Source organism: Mixophyes fleayi, chromosome 5, assembly GCF_038048845.1.
Source record: "Mixophyes fleayi isolate aMixFle1 chromosome 5, aMixFle1.hap1, whole genome shotgun sequence".
In the NCBI taxonomy this organism is placed as follows: Eukaryota; Metazoa; Chordata; class Amphibia; order Anura; family Limnodynastidae; genus Mixophyes; species Mixophyes fleayi.
In genome coordinates, this window is record NC_134406.1 from 220,133,046 (window position 1) to 220,156,265 (window position 23,220).

Here is a 23,220-nt window from a genome sequence, read left to right on the forward strand (position 1 = left end):
TGGAGAAAAATCTGAGGACTGCGACAACTTTCTGGGATGCTACTTATGCCTCCTGGGCATAGCTACTAACAAACTCAAGAACAGTAACAGTCAGTCCTGCCCAGAGTAGTGACAAACACACTCACCTATTAAAACTAACCTAACTACACTAATTAAACTGGTGCATAATGTTCCATGTCCTATGTATAGCAGATTATGAGCAGAGGTGGATATCCAGCCTTTATTTTATACCAAGGGTGCAAATAAAAAACTTAACTCTACAAGAAAAGAGGAACCATTCTGTACATATGCCATACCTCTCAATACAGTTAACAAGCCCCCTTGGGAATGGAAGAGAGACACTAACCTCTACAGTACACTGACCGTCTGGCAGTGAAGCGGAATGCAGATAATTCCTTCTGATTCGCTGCCAGACTGTCTCACCTTACTGAAGAATAAGTAGGTTTCACTGCGACCATCAGTCCTAGTCAAGTTTGCCATCAGCCAAGAGGGAACAGGTACCCAGAATAGAACTGCCGTATTAATATCCAGTTCAGCAGAAGAGCCTCTGCAGCCCTGTGGTCCTCATAAACCACTAGCAGAATAATTACCTTCTGGATGAAATATAAAAAATTACCTTCCAGCTGGTACTTCATAAAAAAAGAAAACAGAAAACACCTGCACACTAAGAGAATTCAAAGGCAGACCTCTTTCCAGATCCCTCTGTATGAAGCAACTAAGAAAGAGTTAAAACATCTTGATCATAAAAACTAACAGCAACAGGCCAAGTAGGATTCCCAAACCATATAAACGACGGAGGGATTCTGTGCTCATAGCATGATCTAAACATGGGATCACTTAAGATTCATGGGTTCAATAGAAATGCAGGGGAAAAAAAAAAAAGAAGAGGTTTTGAGAATGAAGATCCAGTCAAAAAGGAAGATGACATATTTGACTGGTCAACTAAATTTCCCTACTTGATCTGTAAGGGTGTTTGACAGTGCCCGCACACGCCTATAATACAGTAGCATGTTATGTCTGTAACAGGCTTAGTATAGTCCGAAGTGTGCAGTAATGGTAAAAAAAGCTCACACTCTATTGGTGCAAACTGCATGAGTAGGGGAAAGTCCCATTGTTACTCACAACAGAGCTGTTATTCAGCCATTCATATATGCTTGTTAGTTTATATGGGTACATAGTTAACTAGTTCTGTTTTTATATGGGCAGCACGGTGGTGTAGTGGTAGCTACTCTGCATACACTGCTGACTGCTGCTACTCTTTTCACATCCCTGTGGTAAGCCGTGGGTTATCATTTGCTGTTACTCAGTGTTTGCTGATCTCTGTTCATCTGGTCCATTTCATCTGTGGTGTCGCTGTGGTCTACGGCCGCTAGCTCTCCTACATGTACCGCTGGCTACTGCTGAATTGGTCCACACTCTTGTGGTAAGCCGTTGCTCATCTTTGCTGTATTTCTAATTCCACTGATCTCTGCTATCAACACCCGCTGACTCTGCATGGATTGCTGACCATTGCCGACTCGTTCCACATCTCTTCGTTATTGCATATATGGATACAATCGAACTCACATTTTATTTGACTTTTAGTGATACTCGCTGTTGCTGATGCTTACTACATTTCAGCTGAACCATTAACTCCATTGACTGTGTCTATTCTCCTGTATAAACAGCCGTGCTCCACCATCCACAGTATTCTCTGCACTCCAGTGAACTTTGTATTTGTATCTCACTTTCTAGGAGCCCTTGCTGTTGTCTACATTCACTATGTATTATGCTTACATTGTGGAACTCAGGTGATTAATGCTACCCTTCTACACATTGCCATGGTTCATCATTTACAGTGCATCCTGTACTCCATTGAACTTGCATTCATGTTCCACTTCTAAGTGGTAATAGTTATTATTAAATTGATACTGAACTGTATCTCTCTGTATGCTGTTTGGTTCTGTTCTCCCATGTGTTACGCTGGGAACTTCCCTGGAGGGCCGCGACCTGCAGGGTGGGAGCCGCTAAGCCCAATTTCCCTTGTGGGATTTCCTGGTGAATACCTTCCACCCTGGGAAGAGGAGTTTGGCACTTAACTAGTAAACTCTGTTAATGTATGTTACTGACAAACCCCTCCCCTCCGCAACCCTCCTTTAGCCTTCAGTCCAAGTATAAAGCCCCAAGGAAGGGGCGGGTCAATCAACCAAAGACCAAAACAGTAGAAGAGCAGAAGGGAGGGAACGCAGTGTCCCCCCAGATGGAATCAGAGAAACGTATTTATCGCGAGTATAAAAAACCTCTTTTCTCTTTCATCCAATCTGGGGGACACTGCAACCATGGGGACTTTCTAAAGCAGCCCCCTTAAGGGAGGGACTGTTCTGACAGCCCGGCACGTAGAGCACTACGGCCAAAACTGGCATCTGCCGACGCGAAGACATTGAATTGGTAAAATTTAGTAAAGGTATGGACCGAGGACCAGGTGGCTGCTCTGCATAACTGGTCCCCTGAGGCCAATTTCACGCAGCCCAAGACGCACCCACAGATTGGGAAGAATGGGCAACAATACGATCGAACACAGGTCGGTTAGCATTGATGTAAGCCTGCTTAATAGTAGATGTAAGCCATCTAGCAATAGATTGCTTGCCAGTTCTGGATGCCTGGAATAGAGACTGGGGGAATGTCGGGGACGTGGTTTTCGACCAAGGTGAAAATCTGAGTCGTCTCCTCCATTGCTCTTGCACTCCTGATGCCTCCCTGCCTGTTGACGTACGATACTGCCGTGGCGTTGTCGGACTGCAGACGGACCGGTTGGCCTTGAAAGATGGACTGTCCGTCCTGTAAGGCCTTTAGCATGGCTTTTAGTTCCATTAAGTTGATGGGGAGAGAGGTCTCCTGAGCGGACCAGCGCCCCTGAAGTCTCCAATGAAGGGCCACAGCGCCCCACCCCCGAAGGCTAGCGTCTGTGGATACGAAGATCCAAGACCATGGGTCAAAGGACCTGCCGACTAGCAAGTTGTCCCGGGCTATCCACCATCTAAGGGATTGTCCCGCTTCCGATGACAAGCGAATCAATTGATGTTCTAACTTCTGATGGGATCCAGACTTTTTTTTTTTTTTTTAGGAAGTCCCATTGGAAGCAACGAGAGTGGATTCGACCATAAGGGAGAGTCTTGAAGGTCGACGCCATCTTTCCAATTAGGCGCATAAAGGACCGGCGGTCTGCGGCAGGACAAAACTCGAATGCCAGAGTTCCACAGGGATCATATTTTGTCCTCTGGAAGGAATACTTTCTGATTGTTGGTATCCATTATCAGTCCCAGAAAATACTCATTCTCTGGCAAGGGATTAACTGGGATTTGAGGCGATTTATGTGCCACCCATGCCTCTCCAGGATCCTGATGGTGAGCTGAAGATGTTGATCGAACAGGTGAGCCGAAGCAGCCTTGATTAGTAAATCATCCAGGTAGGGCATTAACTGCACACCTCTGGAATAAAGATAAGCCGCCATTACCGCCATCATTTTTGAACCACCCTTGGTGCTACTGCAAGGCCAAATGGGATAGCCGTAAACTGGTAATGAGAAGATCCTAGAGTGTTTGGTGTCTATCGACGCAATGAACCGGTTTGCTTCCAGTCCGTTGATAACTGACCTCAGGGATTCCATTCCAAATCTGACCACCTGCAGGTGAAAGTTCAACTGTTCCAAGATGGGGCGGAAGAAGCCATCCGGCTTTTGGAAGAAAAAGAGGTTGGCGTACAACCCGTGTCTCTTTTTGTCTTCCGGAACTTTCCAGATAACTCATGCAGAAAGAAGAGAGGCAACACAGAGAAGCATTGCCTGTCTTCTTTGTGGGTCGTGGGGCAAGCTGGTTGCTAAAAAAGACGAGGGACTGGGCCCACTAGGTCTATTATGTAACCTCTTGTCATGATCCCGCAAATCCAACTGTCCTCAGAGGACTCTGCCCACTGATCTCTGAACAGAAGCAGACATCCCCCCCACTCCCGCCGGTTTATCTGGGAGCTTAGAAGAGGGACGACTTGTGGAGGAGGAGGAAAACATACCTCGGTGTGAGTGTCCTCTGGTGCCAGATGGTCTGGACCTGTGTGTCTGGCTCCTACCAGATGGGCCCCCTCGAAAGGGCTGTCTAAATGAGCCAAACCTGGGTGTCCTAGGCTTTGGGACATTGACTGGTAAGAAGGTACTTTTGCCTCCTGTGGCCTGGGATTATGCTGTCCAATTCCGACCCAAATAACACTTCCCTGGGATAAGGGAGAGGCTCTAAGGACTTCTTAGATTCAGTGTCCGCATCCCAGGACCTCAGCCATAGGGGCCTCCTTGCCGCTACTGCTGTTGCTGAAACAGAGGAGGAAATGGAAGTTGAGTTCTGGGCAGCTTCATACACATACCCTGAAGCCTCCTTCTGGTGAAGAGCCAGGGGGAAGTCAGAATCTTGCAAAGCTGTAGCCAACTGGTCAGCCCATGTTTCCATAGCTCTGAAAATCAAGGCTGATGAAAACATGGGTCTGACTAAAGTACCTGCTGCCATGTAGATGGACTTTAAGAAAGCCTCTATCTTACGGTCAGTGGAGTCCTGCAGGGAGGCGGTCCCTGGAACAGGGAGTGTGGCATGGCAGGCTAAGCGTGCCACTGGCGTATCCACCCTTGGGACCTGTTCCCAATGGATTAGATCATCTTCCTGTAGCGGGTATAAAGCCAGGTACCTTCGTGGAGTAACAAATCTACGGTCTGGGGCCTCCAAATAACAATTTAACAGATCTAGGCCCCTGACCAATGATGTAGACCAAGCCGGTTCTCCCGTAAGGGGGGCTTGAGATGGTAGTGCAGATAGATCTCCCACTTGTCCAGAGACAACGAACTCTGTAGTCCCCGTGGTCCCAAATGAACTAAGGGGGGCCATCGTTCCAGAGGTTGAAGTGAGTACCGCAGCAACCGCTGGAATTTCTGTGGCTTTAGAAAGCAGTTGTGGTATCCATCCTGCGTCAGGGCAGCTGCCCACGCTGGTGTTTCCGTTATAGTTAAGGCGTTAGCCTGTGCCTGCGCTACCATGGAAGCCCCACCGCAGTCAGTACTAAGTGCCCCCGGGTCCTGCTGTTCAATGGGTAATTTAACTTTACACTTGAAGCAAGTATAATATTTAGCACAAGGTGCTTTACCTTTGTCAGACAATTTAAGGTAACGGAGTACAGCAATAAATTGTACTACAGGCAATCACACAAGAAATAGACAGAAGATACTAACTAATCAATGACAGGAGTCAAAAGATTGTATCCCTCTAGAGGCTATATGTGAAAACAAAAGTATTTATGCACCTATTATTCTATCTACTAATATATATGCATGAATAACTTTTCTAATACCCCTCTATCTATTATAGTAAGTATTGTAAAAAAGCTTTTGGTGCTTAGCCTTTCCAAGGCTAAGCTGGAGCAGGAGAAGTCTGTCAGCAGATCTGCATATCCCTCAGGATGAGCTGATGCTTTTCCCGGGCAAATTTTGGCCCCCTTGGGAGAGTCCAATATTAGTTTGCAGGTGGGGAAGCTCTATTATCCTAGCTCTTCCCATCCTGTATTTGCTCCATTTTAGCAGGGTAACAATGTTAAGGGTGATTTACTGCTTCTCTGTAAGCAGTAATCGCCTCTGCGCTTTTTTCCTGGCCGCTGCGGATGAATACCAAGTTTCCCCCCTCCTTTACTGAGCAGGGGACTTGGAACAGTCCATCATTTCAGCCTCCGACGTCGAGGGTTACCGGCGTTCTCTGCCTCTGTGGCAGCGCCGGTAACCTGTAGCGATCAGTGTGACAGCGGCTTGTATAAGCCGCCTGTCAGCACTGTATAGGAGCCAGCACAAAAGTTAAAAAAAAAAATATGTCTGCTGTCAGAACTGACAGCTGCTACTTCAACTAACGAGTGTGCTCTGACAGAGCACACCTCCATTAAAATGTAAAATATTAATAATAAAATAATTAAGTAAAGTAAAATAAAACATTTAAAAGTAAGAAAAAAAAAAAAAAACTTACTGCCTAGATAAGTGAGCCTAACTCCCTTGGGCACTCAACAGGATCTGAAGGCTACAGGGGAGTTGCGGAGGGGAGGGGTTTGTCAACCGCATACTATAACAGAGTTAACTAGTTAAGTGCCAAACTCCTCTTCCTCTTACACAATCCCATGGTAGCATGGTGTCCCCCAGATTGGATGAAAGTGAAATAACATTTCCCAGGGCTCCAACTTTTCAGGATAGTGTGTCATCTCTTGCTGATCAATGAGTGGTCACTGTATAGGCTTCTGCAGTCAGAAAAATCATATGGTGGCAGGCTGTAGCACTGAAGATATGCTGACCGCACAGGAACTGTTATCTCACCACTCATGTTAGTTGCTGGTTTGTGTTAGGAAATGATTTGTCCTGCACCTTCGAAATTGGAAGTCTACAGGGGACACCCTCTAGAAGCTCACTGTTCTGCAAGCCAGTACTTTTTATCACAGCCAACAGTAACTATCTTTAAATGAATAATGAGTCATTTGACTGTCCACTAATATGAAAGTTCTGAGGTATGTACCAGTCTTAGAGGTATCTGCCGCGTAGAGCGTGACTGCCTTACAGCTCTTGGCCAATGCACTGCCCAGAACAAGAGGACCAGCAGTGCTGCAGTGGCATGTGCTCTGTAAAATTTTCTTGTCTCTGTATTAATGTGCCAGCATCTGAAGGGTGTATTCCTTTTTCAGACCTTGTGAAACTATTCTTTCAAGATAGGATGCTGTGAACAGACATTCATCCTTGTTTTTCTCTTTGGTTCTAACAATTTGTTATTATTGTCCTTATTTTTCCCTGTAATAGAATATTGGATATAAAATGTTATGCATTAAAAATATGCGGTGTGTCTACTCATTACTGAGCTAGCCATACACATATATGCATGTTTAATGAAATAAACAAAGAAACTTGCTAATCAGAGTTTATAGTTTTTGAGTTTTTGCAAATAAGACCCACCCATTGAGGCTGTCCCTCAGACGTATTAAAAAAGAAAGAAAGGAGCCATTATATATGTTTCTAGTGCTCTGACTAGTAGGAATGAAACATAACCCACCCTCCTGTCCTGCAATTGCTAAATAAAAAAAAGAAGTAGGTGGAGCAAAAGAAGAATATCTCAGCATCAGAAGGCTTGGACAAAGCATCACAAACAGTATCAAGCTGACAAGTCCAGGACCCTATTTTAAAATATGTGGTAAATGAGAATGTATACTAAGGCTCTAAGAATGTCCAAAATTCTCCCAACTGCCTGAAATGATTTTAAACAGCTTTTCATTCTGCACAGCACACGTAACAATGGAAATGTTGAATATGTATTGCTAACCAAGAGGCCAAATATCTTAAATCAATTTGTTCTTCCACATGTATGAGAGTAGGGTAATGCTACCAAGCTCTGTGTCAATCTCATTAGCTAGAAGGCATACATCCCAAGAAGATGCAGATTTGAGCGCCGAGGAGTAATACGAAAGATGAAATTGGCAGGTTAAATGGGAACCATATTACGATGTTGATATTATTGAATTGTATTACCTCATTAGAAAATTTATAGTAGCAGAAATAACTCAGGTGGTGGAGTATGGGAGCAGCACAGTGAAAGAATTTGCATACTATCAATAGAGTCTACAGACCAATTAATCAGTGGACATCCATCATAGCGGAGTGGATGATTGGCGTACAAGTTGAATGTTAAACCACGATAGATAGAATGTGGTCGAACGTTACTAGAGGCAGTATGGAAAATGGAAGCAAATAGACTTTTTACGATGACGGTAGTAGGAGAAGTGGCAATAACCAAAGCTTGCCTTATAAAAATATGGTGTATGATAACCAAAATAAGCCTATTTTCCCAGAAAATGTATTCTAATTTTGACATTTAAAATGGCAATTCTATCTATATCTTATGTAAATGCTTATGTCTCATAAAATACATTTAATGGGCTATAACTAGGAAGATAATTTTTGAATAGGGAAAGGATATGAGACTACATAATACATTATAAACGGTTTAATTTTACCAAAACTTGACGAACCTTATTTTTGGCCTTCCATAATACTAAAGAAAAGTTACATATAAGGAGACTTGTATTGCAAACATTAGCTCTTTCTCTAAAACTACACACACACACCGGGCATGTCCCAAAACCCATTCACAAAGCAGTAGATCCAGCTAACAACATCTTGTCATCTCTGCACTATTCCATTCTCATAATTTCCTTCCTCCTGTGCACAGCTCCCCCCTTACCATGTCATGCCTTTCTGGCATTGGACCCCACTCCCTATAGCACATCTCCTTTTCACCACTACAATCAACTTGCTCTTATTCCCATGACAATCATTGCCAAAATGTGTAACTTAAACCAGGACTTGTGCATATTCATGTCACTTGACTCTCCAGTCCAGTTTGGGAGGTTAAACAAGGAGTACTAAGTAGTCTAATTTAGCTGTTAGGCGGCATCAGCGTGCTGTATGGTCGCGTACTGAAGCCTGTATGGTGGAATCAGCACACAATGTGAAAACATAGTGGAGCATGTCAGAGCTGTGTAAAGAGGAGATCACCTTGTTTTTAACACAATTCCGTACATTGTTATTTGATGTTTTACAGTGTGGTTCTTATGTAATGATTAAAGGTCCTAAAAGAAACACAGAAATAATAAAAGATGGATTATAACTGTACCTTCATCATCAGATTTTGTAAAGTTGACCAACAGCGCAGATAATCCCCTCAGACATCCAGCTATCACTGCCATCTTAGGTGCTCTAGTGGATGAAGCCATCTAGAAACATATATTCAAATTGGCGGGGGAGGACACATCATTTAGCAACATGCAAACCTTACATAACAAACCTTTTTACGATTATGTTACAGTGCCTATGTTCAAAAATAACCCAAATTGTATGCATTTGGCTGGATTTCAAATACAATAAGTTTGAAGAATCAAACTGCATACCCAGGAAATAATGTGAAGACATGATTGCAGAATAGCAGCACCTGGAAGCCCCACACAAGTCTAACTTAACAAAATATTGCCAGTAGAGTGAAGAAGATCGGGATAGAGAGATTAGCTCAGAAGATCCTGTGCTGCTATGTGTCATTATAATTGTTATGGACTGAGATATTCTCAATGGGGATAGAGGGGAATAGCCTTGAAGAAGAATACACAAAGGGCTTTGAATACGGAGTTCTAGTACTTGCTTGTGGCACTACAGGTGCAAAACCAATGGACAGTGGAGAGATATTGCAGACGGCCATCTTTGTAGAGGCAGTGAGAGACAGATACAATTTGAGAACATTTAATAAGTTAAGGTGTTGGGAAAAAAAATTCAGCCTCTGACATCTATTTGAAGGGGACAAAATCAAAAATTACACTGAGCTAAAGCGCAAGAAAGTTAATTGTGTTATGTTGCATGCTGTTAAAGACATCACCTACCATACCAAAAATCAAGATCTCATTATTGAACAAACACAGTATAAACATACAGGGGCTGATTCATGCCAGAACATAACTTGCACACAAGTTGCATTTTTAAAAAGAACATGCAACTTGAGCGGTCTCAGACATATTCAGATCTAAGCGCATCTGAAGATACGTTTCAGTTTCAATCTGGGTGAAAGTTGTTCTGCATCAGTACTTACTGTACGTAGACATACATAACACATTGCAGTGTACGCGTAAGTACAATAGAAGCTCACATCAGATCGTATTAAACTTTTATTGAGCAAAAAAATAAAACAATCATTTAAATATTTATGATCAAATCTAATTTTTCTTAGTTGTTCTTACATTACATAATACTGCATAGAGTACATACAAGGCATTTTAGTAGTGTATCTTAGTTGCATACAGCTGTTCTGTGATGCTGCTGGTACGCATACTTTTTAAATTAAAGACTGACATTCAGTTATCGCCATCAGTCAGCATTTACACCTGCTCTGTAGTGGGTATAAAACACTGCTGTGAGAATACGCGTAATTACAACAAACACAGGAATTAAGTCGCCCTCATTTGCCTTGGAACACCCTTACCGTACATGGCCTATGTTAGCCGCTCCTTCCCTCCCCATTCTGCATCTCAAGTCCTAGGCAATTGTGCTGGCTGCGTGCGTACATGAATTGCATGAACCTGCGCTCATTGCTGTAGTGTCCGTCACTGGGCATGTGCAGAGCTATTTCACACAAGAGACGCTATGCAATCGGACATACGTCTGAACATGAATCAGGCCCATAGTATTCAAAGGACAGTTTACCAGACTGCATTAGATCATTAGTAGACTAATTTAATAGTGAAGCAATATAAAAATGCTTTAATAGATTATGCCAAGAAGGATCAAGAACTATATTTGTTACTTGTTTGAAAAAAATATGTGGTCTACAGAGGATGAGAAAACTGTCATGAAATGACATACACACAAATGCAAATATAAATAACGCTCGAGTGGCTCCGATTACATAAGAACCTTTAATAAGAGAAATAAGAAATGTAAACATTGTACAGGTAATAACATTACACCATAGCACACCATCTTGTATATGCCCACAAATAACATTGTGCATCTGGTGATTCTTGCATCGAAAGTGTACTCAAAATATAATTCATCCAAACCCCACGATTTTATAATGAGGTAGCGAGTATCCCTACTGACAACAGACATTCACTGCCAAAATATGCTTAACTGCATATAATGATTGTAACTACAATTTCACATTTTCTCAAGGGAACTTGCATAGAATCTTTCCAGTTGGGGGAGAAAGAAGAGGCGATTATTTCCTTAAAATGGGACTATAAAAATATAGAGGATTCTGAATAAATGTTTAAGGAATATAATCCACAGGTTCCGCAAAGCCACGGAGCCAAGCTAAAATAAGTAAATAAATATCAATGTCCAAGACTGGTACCTGTATTTTTAACTCCTGTAGATAAGCTCGGAAGAGGTTCTCAGAGCTGCCCACCATTTCCATAGGATGTACTTCTCCCAGAACGCCGAGAAGGTCATAAACTTTTTCTAGAACTGCAGAAGACAGTTTGTAATATATTTTCAACAGATACACTATGAAATTGATGTCTTACAAAACAAAGTCAAATTAAATACAAATTAGGTGGGACTCTTGAAAATACAGCAGTTTTATTTAATATTAATGTTCTTTCTGCCTTTCCCTTAAGAGCCTGTACATAACTGCAGACGATAACACTGGAAGATAGTCAGTGCAACATTCTCAAGCTGACATATGTGGATTTCAGTATACAATGGCACCCAAACAGGCTAAAGCATCCAACGAATACACAAACACAGAAAGGAACTGCAGTTTACAAATATAACATTTATATTTCCCATATTGATAAAGCAGAATCTTGAATTCAAAAAGCAGTTTGAGGTGGCTATATTAGTAACAATCACTTTTGGCTGGAAAAAGATCAGGTGACTAATGGTGGAGTAGATGGTATTTTTGTTATAACTGTCCAAATAAAAAATAACCAATATAAATGCAAAAAATATAAGTCAAGTACAGTATCTGGGGGGAGAAAGGGAAGTAGCTTGTAAAAAAAGAAGTGAAAGCAATTAAATAATAAATGACTATCTATAAGAAAGAAGCAGCACCTGTCTGTCAGAATACTGTACCAGCCAAGGATACACTGATAGAGACCATGTCACAATGCTTATGCATGGTTGTCAACAGAGAACACTGACAGTTCTTGTCACATATTTTTACCTGTGTCTGATAATTTGCTTTTAATACCGATTTCCCCATAAAATTTTACGAAAATATCATAAATTTTAAATTCTTCAAGACTGTTCGATTTCTTCAAAAGCTGAAAGGAAAAAAAACGAGTATACATGTATCTCTGTTTTAGAGTCCTGCACATCAATCGAAAAATATAAGCCATTGTAAGCTATAATTAAATAATGCATGCTAACTGGCAAAGTGTGATGACCCAGTATAAACACATGGCCGTCCAACTGGAGGCCCTCCAAAACTCTTTTGGAACCCCGGCTATCATGGAAATTTAAGGGACATTTCTTTGTTAACAATTTTAATAGTAAAATAGTAAATAGCTATAGCAGAAACATTGCCCTCTTCATATGTCAATGGTATCCACATATTTCAATGTATTTGTAACCAAATTCCCTTTGAATAATAAATTAACCTTTAACCTCCTTAATCATATATGCATCACAAATAGAAAGGGTCCCCCCCCCACCTGGAAATATCCATAAAAGCAGAAGCCTAGATGTCTCCATATAGCGCTGTTGAAGAGCTATGGACTGCAGTATGCTATTTTTCATTGCAGTGTGTGTTATTGTAAGAAATCCAAGCACGAGCAAGCTCTTGGCTACAGATTCATGCAGAAGAGAGCGTTCCATTCATGACCAAATGTTTAGTCAAGATGCTCACCATAATGATGGCAAGAAGCAATAGAATGTATACCATTAATTTCCACTATATATACACACAAACCACAGGTTTCTAAACATAACAGACTGGAACAATACTTTAAATTACAATAATGATCTTTAATTTAAAAGTAAACACTTTATAATAAATAGGACCTAACTTACCTTTATCAGAAGATCTAAAGCAGCTACTTTACATTTTGCATATTTTTCTTTTGTGTACACGATGACACAGATGTTCTGGTGGAAAACAAAATCCAAATTGAAGATAAGTTTATATTAACTGGCAACAAAAACATTTGTTAATTGTTGTGAAATCAGTACATTTAGCCCAACTAAACTTCCTAAATCCATTGCAAATTTTTGGGATGGTGCCATACAAGTACTTTTAATTCCAAACATCTTTTAAACCTATAAAACGCACGGTTATGTAGTAATGTGAACTGCATTTACTGGCCAATACCCTGAATGTATGTCACAAGCACCAATGCAAAAATAAATCTCCTAACACTGTTTATGGTGGTCCATTAGAGCCTCCAGGTCCTCATTTGCGGGTATGCAACTACAGTCAAAGGATACTGTGAAAACATTGGAGGAAAATGGGATTAAAAGGGTGTAAAATTGTATATAAGCTCCAATGTATCCGTTTTGTATTGGTGTCATTTTGGTATAACCAGCCTTTGGGGATTCTCAAAAGAAAGGGTGCCTTGGAGTGAGCAGTTGTAGGGAGCACTGCTCACTAGGCCATTTCTAGAGTTTGGTCTGCCAGGCTATATAACCACCACACACGCTAAGTAAGCACTCTCAACCTGCAGTATCAGGACACAAGATCCCTGTGACAGTCTGCCTCAACAACAAGAGGGTGTCAAGAGGTCTATAAATTGCATTGAAGGTCCTCGGTGGAAAAGCTGGCTGTGGAAAACTTGTTTATTGGGACTGTGTTTCTGCCATGTACATACCCCCTTAGTAGATTGTTTATTAGGCACATCTACCTAATGGCAAGTTGATGCCATATTTGCCCTCAGAAAAGTCTGAATTTGACATGGACTAAATAATGTGTCAGAAGTAGAGCACATGAATGCTGACCAATGCCAATATTCCCAATGTTGTTTCAATTCAGCTTCCGTTCTGAAATACAAGTTTAACCTCATCCCACAAGTGTGTTATTAGAGTGACTGTGAGGTCCCTGCATGACGCTGACACCACAGTCATGATCCAGGAATCATTTGAGAACTTTTTCTAGCATCGATTCATGCAGTATTATCTTGCTCCACTTAAAAAAATAAATTACAGATGACTACATTGCTGCTTCTGAGGATATACCATCCCTCATTTAGGTGAATTACACCAGCAGTGCCATTAACACATGCAGAAGACCATTTTAGTCATTTTATACCATTGCTGTAGTCATAAAAAAAGGTGAATTTATTAACATAATGTTAAATCCTATTGTCCAGAATACCATGGGGGCAACAAACGTAACTGAAGGTAGGACACCAAGTATAGAACTCCTTCCGTGGTTAGCTCTGCCCCTCCCATCGCCAGGCCGGTAACAGTTACATAAAGCAAAGGGAAAATAGGCAATACATCTGGGAACAGAAAACATGAGGAGGTAAACCATTACAGAGAAGAAGTCCCAAAATGGACATTCTGGGTTGGTGCCCCATGTTGGCTTTGGAAATAAGGATTTAACAAGTTAATAAAAAAAAACTTTTCTCAGTCAAACTACTCCGAAATGTCCCAAAGCTTTCATATAGGGAGGAAAGGCAGCACAGTGGCGTAGTGGTTAGCACTTCTGCCTCACAGCACTGGGGTCATGAGTTTGATTCCCAACCTTGGCCTTATTTGTGTGGAGTTTGTATGTTCTCCCTGTGTTTGCGTGGGTTTCCTCCGGGTGCTCCGGTTTCCTCCCACACTCCAAAAACATACTGGTAGGTTAATTGGCTGCTATCAAAAATTTACCCCAGTCTCTCCTGTCTGTGAGTGTGTGTCTATATTAGGGAATTTAGACTGTAAGCTCCAATGGGGTAGGGCCTGATGTGAGTTAGTACAGCGCTGCAGAATTAGTGGCGCTATATAAATGATGATGATGATGATGAAAGGAAAGGCCCTTTGGACAATAACAATATTCACCTGGGTATCTTAAAAATGTATTCACGGATGTACTCTTGGTTTACCCGAATATCTGTTCAGCAGAATCTCTCCACTACCATGACTAAGTAAACCACTGGCCAACAGTGTGCAGTGTGCTCACCAGGACCTATTTCCTGGGTGCTCCACCCGGCTCTTGGAGTCTGACGGAGTAATATTATAATATGCCAGCATGCCATAGGTCAGTGCAGTCCTGGCAGTCAGAGGCTCGGCAGCCAAGCATAAAAAAAACTTATTTATTCTAAAAATAAAAAAAAAAAAAAAAGATAGAAGTACAGCCAACCAGCAATAACATCTATAGTCTTTATAAGTAAGTGTGGGCAATATCTGCCAGTCTTTATAAACATGTGTCCAGTCCAGCCAGCAAGTGGGCAATAACATCAAGACTCTTTATAAAAAATATAAATGTTGGCAATAATCTCCATTTTTATTTATTTAATTATTAGAACTACAAAGTATTACACTGCCCCCACCTAGCTTGCAAAATTTTCTGGGGAGAAGACAGAGTATGGGTAACGAGAGGTAGCTTGGAATCCCAAGGACAGCAAGGCAGAATTAATGCTGGCAGTCAATGGAGTACTACTTCTATCTACAACAAAATGATGAAAAGAAGGATAGAACAGGAAACTCTGAACCAGAATTTGCCAAAACAGGTACCTAGTGGCCTTCCGTGACAGTTTAAGCAAATATGCCATATCCCATAGATTGTAAGCTTGTGAGCAGGGTTCTCTTGCCTCTCTGTCTGTATGTATTACCCAGTATTGTTTTATTAATGTTTGTTCCCAATTGCAAAGCGCTACGGATTTGCTGGCGCTATATAAATAAATGATGATGATGATGATGATATGCCTAAACTAGGTCCAATAACCTATTGGTGATAACCAAAAAGCCATTGTCACTAATTTTAGGTGTTACATCTGACCTCTGGCAAAAGGACAGAACTTACAGGAGAAGTGTAAAAACAGGACTGTTAAATAGTTTCATGACTATACACTGCACTTTAAATGTATAATACAGCAGTGAAATTTTGTGCATTTAAAACAACTTCACCGTATTAAACAGATGTCTATTTACCCCCATTTTCTCCTGAAAATGACACAATAATAAACATGTTATAAGAAGAGTGGTCATCTATTTCTCTCAGATTTTCTCATAAGTGTTTTATACTGTGAGATATATTATAAACGGAGTAGCAATATAACTCATTGTGTGATTGTATAAAGGAAACTCATAACAATGCTTGTTAATTATATGGGTGCCACCCTATTAGCTCTGTCAAAACATAATATTTAAAGTTAATATCTCCTTCTACCTGGTTTAATTCAGAGAATAGTAATGGGAGATTTAAGCTATGTGAATCACATAGGTGTGATGCATATGCTTAACAGTTACATGATCGACATTTATAAGGCAGACACTATAATATAGACAGGGTTTGAAAGACGACAATATCCCAAACCCTAAAATACGGTTGGCCGTCGGCTGGCCAACCCAGTACTGCTGCCGGCCGTCGGCTGGCCGACCCAGTACTGCTGCCGGCCGTCGGCTGGCCGACCCAATACTAATTCCTTAAATTGAGCCAGTCAGTAGAAGATCCCAATGCAAAGACTTGAAACTTTTTGGGCTCGAGTCATTAAGGAAAGCAAGGCAAAAAAAGGAGTAAATGTTCTCCTGGACAAACCATGTTACAATGCAAGGGGTGCAAATTAGTTTATTATTTTGCACATAAGTTAAATGCTGGATGTTTTTTTCATTTAGCCCACAGATACTTGATAGCATTATTCTTACATTGAAATTGAAAGTTGATCTGGGACATTCCCTACCCGATTTATAAATCTGTACATACATTTTAAATTTACCTCCCCTCAAATGCAACATGGTTTTGCCCAGGTTCAAAGTTACTCCTTTTTAATGCTTTGCTCTCCTTAATGACTCAGGCCCTTTATTTCATACCATACTTTACAAAGGATAATAGGTAGTTAGGAAGATATCACTTTTATCATCCAGCAACTCAAGGGCTATGGAATAAATAATCAATAAACATTGACCCATTCTCCAAAAAGATAATAAACTGACTCAAATTCTCCTAACCTATTCCAAACCTAGAACATACAAAAAGGTGGGGAAAATAAGTAGCAAACTGTCACGATCTGCGTCTGGCCGCACTGCAGTATCTTCCATGAGGATGTTGCTTGCTTACGACAGCTCATGTCTGCTAAGAACTATGCTGGAACTTTGCCTTTATGTGAACCTGGCCTGTAGTACCCCCCTCTACCTCATTCCCTAATCAGTTCACTGCGTTTATAAGACTGCTTCTCCCAGTAATCTGTGGCAGTTCATTGTTGTCTTACCTGCTGTTGCTGATTCTCCAGAGTTTCCTGTTCCAGTCTGACTTCCTGGTATTGACCCCTGCTTGTCTCTTGGCTACACTGCTTATGTCTGACCCAGACCCCGTTTTTGACTATGCTCCAGCTCATTCCTTGGTACCTTCGTTGCTCTCCTGGCTTTTGACCCTACTCTATCCTGACACTCACGGATTGGTCAAGTGCATTGTGCCTCCTGGCAAGACCTCGACTCCTGTCTACCATGGTTCATCAGGTACCTCGTGCCTCCCGAGTTAACCAGGTATTCTGCCATCTATGGTTATCCAGTCCTTCCTGACTCTACCAGGTATCCTGACACCGTGGTACACCTTGTGTCGTCAACCTTCTCTGATTCTCCAGCCTCTGAGCCAGGTCTGCTATCCAGCTCCTCAGTACTACCTCTGCGAACTGTTTTACCAATTGTGATTTCCTGAGTTATTCAGCTATATTGCCAGTCCTGCTGTTGTATCTGCTGCTTTCAACTGTATTACTATTATCATTTACTGCACCATTCTCCTGCCTAAGACACTTTACTTTTACATAATCATCTCTCTGGAGATCATGCTAGGAATCCTGACACAAACCTACCTATTAAGACTAATGTCCAAAACAATACCTGGCTAGGTGACAATATATAAGGTTTCTATTTCTGTAATAGTACATATCCCCCGGGAGACACTGGTGACTGCTACGTGCCTTATTTTTCTTTCAATTTATGAATGTGTGACTGTGACATGCCTTAATATTGATGTTCATTTCAGACTAATCCTCTGCTGCTTGATATACTAGTAACTGGATTTGTAAAGGTCATACGGATATGCATATGGACCAAAGCTTCAGCTTTAAGATATAACAAACAGGACCACGATTGTTCCAAATCAGTAGCACTCCACCAGTTTGTTATCTGGAGATTTTAAAGAGGTTTTTCAATCCTGCCACTTCGGAATGGGCAAGAGATTAACATATGTACTCCAAAACAGCACTTACACTGAATAGTGTATTTGAGTTTTATAAAGTATCCAGAGATATACATACTTGTTTCTATTTTTATCTTACATTATGTATAAACAATGTCAAGATTCATAGCTATATTCATGCAAATTGTTTTAAAACTTGAATAAATGTGTTCAATATGTTTAATTGCTATTTACATTACCATTGAACCTGATTTTGCTACATTATTATAGTACACTTGAACATCACATACTGTTTACTAAACATCTGCTTATTGTGACATCTATTACAACATCATGGGAAGTTGAATAATAGGATTACCGTATATACTCGAGTATAAGCCGACCAACCTAATTTTACCACAAAAAAACTGGGAAAACTTATTGACTCGAGTATAAGCCTAGGGTGGGAAATGCAGCAGCTACTGGTAAATTTCAAAAATAAAAATATTGGGTGGTGGCTTCAATGCATTAGATAAATGCACTATTTTTTTTTATTAAATCTCTGTTTGTAAACTAATAAGAGACCATCAGTAAGTGATAATCCTGTGTGGAGGAGAGAGATGGGTCATTCTTGATGAATTGTCTTGTGACCTTTGAATCTTGGCATGGACAGATATTTGTGTTTTTCATGGATGTTTATTACATGTGATGAGTGTTTATAAATGTCTTGAAATTAAGTAGAAACATGGCTCAACACGAGAACAGGTACACAAAATCTCTTTGACAGAGAGATTGATTTTACTTACAGTTGGCCATAACAAGCTGGAAATTCCGGTTACCCTGGTGTATTGAAGACCCTTAAGAAGACACTACACAAAAAGCGATCATCAGCAGGGTGTCCCCAAAGAGAAGAAGCAGAGTTTGGCTCCGAACTCACCCCCCAAGACATAAAAGCCGCCAATATAGCAGTCGAGGAAAGAGAGATATCTTCAGACTTTCACTTCCTGTCTGTGGAACGCACATGCGTTCCACTGCGGAACTTAAGAGCTGAGGGACCGGAGAACAGGTAAGTTCACTCGTGTATAAGCCGAGGGGGGGAAGGGGGGTTCAGCATAATAAATGTGCTGTAAAACTCTGCTTATACACGAGTATATACGGTATTTTACTTTTCAAGTTATTTAACTATTTGTTGCAACTTGGAACTGTTTTTGTATATATTAGATTTAAAGGAAAGGGTAAGACCCCTCTCTTCCTATTGGCTGCAAATATTCACTCACACATCAGGGAGAGCAGATAGCGGTTACTCTTGTATTGATTACAATTTTAAGCGATTGTAAAATAAGAGTTCAGTAAAACAAAGCCACTTTTCATTATTACTGACAAGCAAAGAGGGATGTCAGTAACACATTGAAGCTCCTTGAGTAAGTCTGCATTGTTCAATTTTTTTTGTTTTATTTTAAATTCTACTGGATTAGAAGCTTTAAAATTGAAAGGGATCCTCCTGGATTTAGATAACTGATAAATGAGTGTGCTTATGCCTCCTAATCATCCCGACAGAGCTCAGTCTCGTCATCTCGATCAGGACAGCTTTGTCCCGCAGGTGCGAACGTTGGGAAGTATTCTCTTCACTCCAGCTCTGCATTGCAGAACAGTGTGAATAGGTGCCATACGCATGGCCATAAAGGTGTTTGGAGGGGAGAGGTGGAGAGAACGAAGCAGTCTATCAAATGTGCTATGCATGGCCCCCCATTGTGGCGAGGCCACGCCTTCTTGACGTGACCGAGCCCCTTCCCGATGCCGCCTACCCCAAAATTGGGAGGTATATGTGCTGCACAGTGTTTTTGGTATTTTTTTTAGAAAAAAAAATTTCATGGTGTTTTTTTTATTCATGGCACGCTGTTGCCTCTACTTAGAATATTTAACTCTTTATTACCCCAACACCCACCAGCAGAGGTGTTGGGAGGAGCCCTAGTGTTTTCTGCACAAGGCTGTTTCTTTTCCCCAAAGGGGGGCTGGGGCTGTGTGACATTACGACAAGGAAACTGCACACTACATGTTATGGTGTCACCAGTCTAGACTGTCATAGCTTAGAGCAGTTACCAGATTCTTTGGGGGGACGCCATACTATTAGTCACCACGAAATTGCTCCAGCCCTTCCCTCCACCATAAGCAGGAGAGCGTCAGGGATATACAAAAGAACATACGTTATGCTTAAAAAAACGGCACTTATTCTCAACTGAGTACTGTTGATATTTTTTCTTCTTCAGCTTAAAGATATGCAATCCTTTCCTTCCAAGCCTCTATTTAAGTTGTCCATCAGTTCCTTCTCTTCATTCATACATCGATATTTGTGCAGCCTTAATTAACCCCCTTACATTCTATGCCCAGTAAACAGCTGGGCACATTTTGATACCCAGTTAACAATTTCCATCAAATGGAAATTAGAAACTTATTGAATAACAATTCACACCATTTATACTACATTTAATAACCATACCTAGTTAACACTTTTCATTAATACAGGTGAACTCATTTATTGCAGTGTGGTGGGCACCCAACTGAAAATAATACTCAACAGCAACATACAATGCTGTATGTGTTCATTAAAAGAGGAGGATGATTATAACAAGCAAGTGTCCAGCTCAGCTCACCTCACACCCCCCCCCACCCAGTGCTTGCTGAAGTGTCAGTACCCTCTTGATGCCAGTGAGGTTGTCCCTATCTACACGGTGCTGCATCCATACCCTGCTCTGTGACGCAGATGAGCGGACTGTACCAGCCGAGATCAGCACTACTATACCAACTTTCATTGACATCTATGCCACACCCCCACATTACTGCCAACAAAGATCAGGGAATGAGCGGCAGCAAGATGGCAGATGGGCAAGAGATACATTATTATAAGTTGTAGAACTGTGTACCAATCATGCGATTCAAGTGGAGAGAGCAGGGTTAGATCTGGGCAACCGGACCCCCCTAAGTGCACACCTGCCTAGAGTGTGAATGCATAGATAATTTACATCTTAGCAAAATAAAAAAAGAAGAACGCCCAAGTGTTATTTTGAATTATTAAATAAAATAAAGGCACAGTGAAGTCATAAGAAAGCTATACACTGACTTTAGCACCCATGGAGGAGGGAGAACATGGCACTACCAAGTTTGTTTATAATTACCTTAAAAGGATTAAATCTTACCTTAATGTCTAAAGCATAAGGCTGGACATGTTTGTCTATTTTCTCAAGAAAAGTACTTAGGAATTTAAGTGCTTCTTCCCGACAATCTCGAAACTAAAGACGGAACAAGTTAAGATACATTAGAAAACCAGGGTAAATGTACAAATAGTGTTCTTTAAAAACAAATCAAGGTGGCTTGTTTTAAAGTGACTTACTTCTTCAATGTTGAGGGACTTGTGGATAAACACAAGCAAGCCATACTCTTTAGAGAAAACCAAGGATGTATTCAAATCTAAATGAAAACAGGATAGGTATTTGGTACAGAGCTTGGTGGCCATGATGAAACCTCAATAACATTACATTATATATAGCAATAAGGACCTATGATAAATGACATTAAATCCAGAGTCTTCTCAATATCCTAATATGTAGCTTTTATTTCAAAAACTGTAAGAGAAATACTACTTTTTAGCATTTCATATATAATGGCACAATTTAAAAGTCATTTTATTTTACAGCATGCAATACTGTTTTACCTGTATGTGCCTTTGTTGCTACTAGATTATAAGCAGCATTTAACTGTTAAATAAGTCAGCAGAGTATGGGTAGTGACACAGGCTCATACAGGACATCCTCCAGTATGCTTCGTCCTGGTTACAGGCTCAAGTTTTGTAGCCATATCCATGTTTATTTAACGTGTGTAAAACTTCCTTAACAAACATCCCAAAATAAAAATGAAATGGGATTTCCTCCCTGCCTGATTATTGATCCAATAACTGTGCACGTACTGGAAGATCGCTAATAAACTATAGTAATGTATCCAGACCCAGGCTCTGTATCACACACACCTTGCACACTGCTTCCTTGCGTGGTCACCACACACTCCTCTCCTAGGCTGCGCAGGAGGCCGAAAGCCGCCTCACAAGACAGCCCAGGATCCCGGGAGCCAAGCAGGCGGTGCAGCTGGTGCAGACTACCCAAAACACCGCCAGCTGATTCAGCCGGAGCCGGGGGATCTCCTCCGCCTCCATCAGCCTGGGAACCACTAGAACTTGACTGCAACATGTCAGCAGCAGCCCAGGTCTGACAGAAGGAGCGGGAGAGCGATATACTGATGGGACGGCGCTGCCAGCCCACCAATCACGGGGCAGGGAGAGGGAGGCGGCCGCTGGAACATGCCTGGAAACTCCTTTAAAAGGGACAGTGAGTCTAAGTATTAATATTGTCCGAATGAAGAATGTATCTATACCTGTCCAGATGGCTGCTTTATGGTAGACAGTACCTCTGTTGGACCCAAATGTCTATAGGTCCCGATTTTGAGTCTGTCTTACTTTGTCTCCAAAATGTCTGAATTGAAAAAAATGGGACTGTCAGGGGCTGTTTCAGGGATTTGCATAGGCTGGAACATATATACTACACATGACCAGGCTGAAGTCAACATCTTATTCACTTTCCAGCTTCTTATTCAGGAAAACTTATTTTTAAAGGATTAAATCAAGTTGGATCACTGATTTCACATCAGATGGACACTAAAGGGTGTCCCTTACACAGGCTGTAATAGTATTTACCTTGACCCAACAAGGGTTTGGGCTTAAATCAGGGGGCAAAGTCACCATATTATAACATTTTGAATAAGTAGCTTTAGTTGTGCAAGGGTTAAATGCCATTGGGCCACCAATTTGATAGTGGAAATAAACACAGGGTGGTCAGTTACATATATAACACTTGTCTTTTGCCTGTCCCAACACTGTTTTGGGCATGAAATCAGGTGACAAAGTGGCAGGGGCGGGCTGGGCAGGGGGGCATTGCCCCCCCCCCCCGGGCTGCTCAGTCTTACCACTGTTTGGGCCGGTCGGTCGGCCTCCTGTGGATGCAAGCGGTACATATTTCCAGCGGTGCACAGGCGGCCGCATCACATGACACGCGATGCATGTCATGTGATGCGGCCGCCTGTGCGCCCCCCAGGCTGGAATGTGCCAGCCCGACCCTGCAAAGAGGGCACCTATAACATTTTCATTATTTTGAATAAGTAGCTGTAGGTTTGCAAGGGTTAAATGTTGATGGGTCACCAATTTGATAGTGGAAAACAACAAATGGTGGTTAGTTACATGCAAACCACTGTTTTGGGCATGAAATCATGTGGCAAAGTGAGCACAGATAGCATTTTGATTATTTTGAATAAGTAGCTGTAGTTTTGCAAGGGTTAAATGCCGTTGGGC

The 23,220-nt window shown here is 41.4% G+C and overlaps 1 protein-coding gene across 1 annotated transcript; it reads right to left on the bottom strand.

The window, feature by feature from the left end:
* Positions 1 to 10,838: 10,838 nt before the first annotated feature.
* On the bottom strand, positions 10,839 to 22,239 carry LOC142159524 (DNA-dependent protein kinase catalytic subunit-like). Its single transcript, XM_075214419.1, has 6 exons — positions 21,850 to 22,239; positions 21,217 to 21,293; positions 21,023 to 21,115; positions 12,584 to 12,658; positions 11,736 to 11,835; positions 10,839 to 11,035 (listed from the first exon to the last, which is right to left on the bottom strand). The coding sequence occupies exons 1-6, from the start codon at positions 22,064 to 22,066 to the stop codon at positions 10,839 to 10,841; spliced, it is 759 nt and encodes a 252-aa protein (XP_075070520.1). The 5' UTR covers positions 22,067 to 22,239.
* Between the last annotated feature and the right edge of the window lie 981 nt (positions 22,240 to 23,220).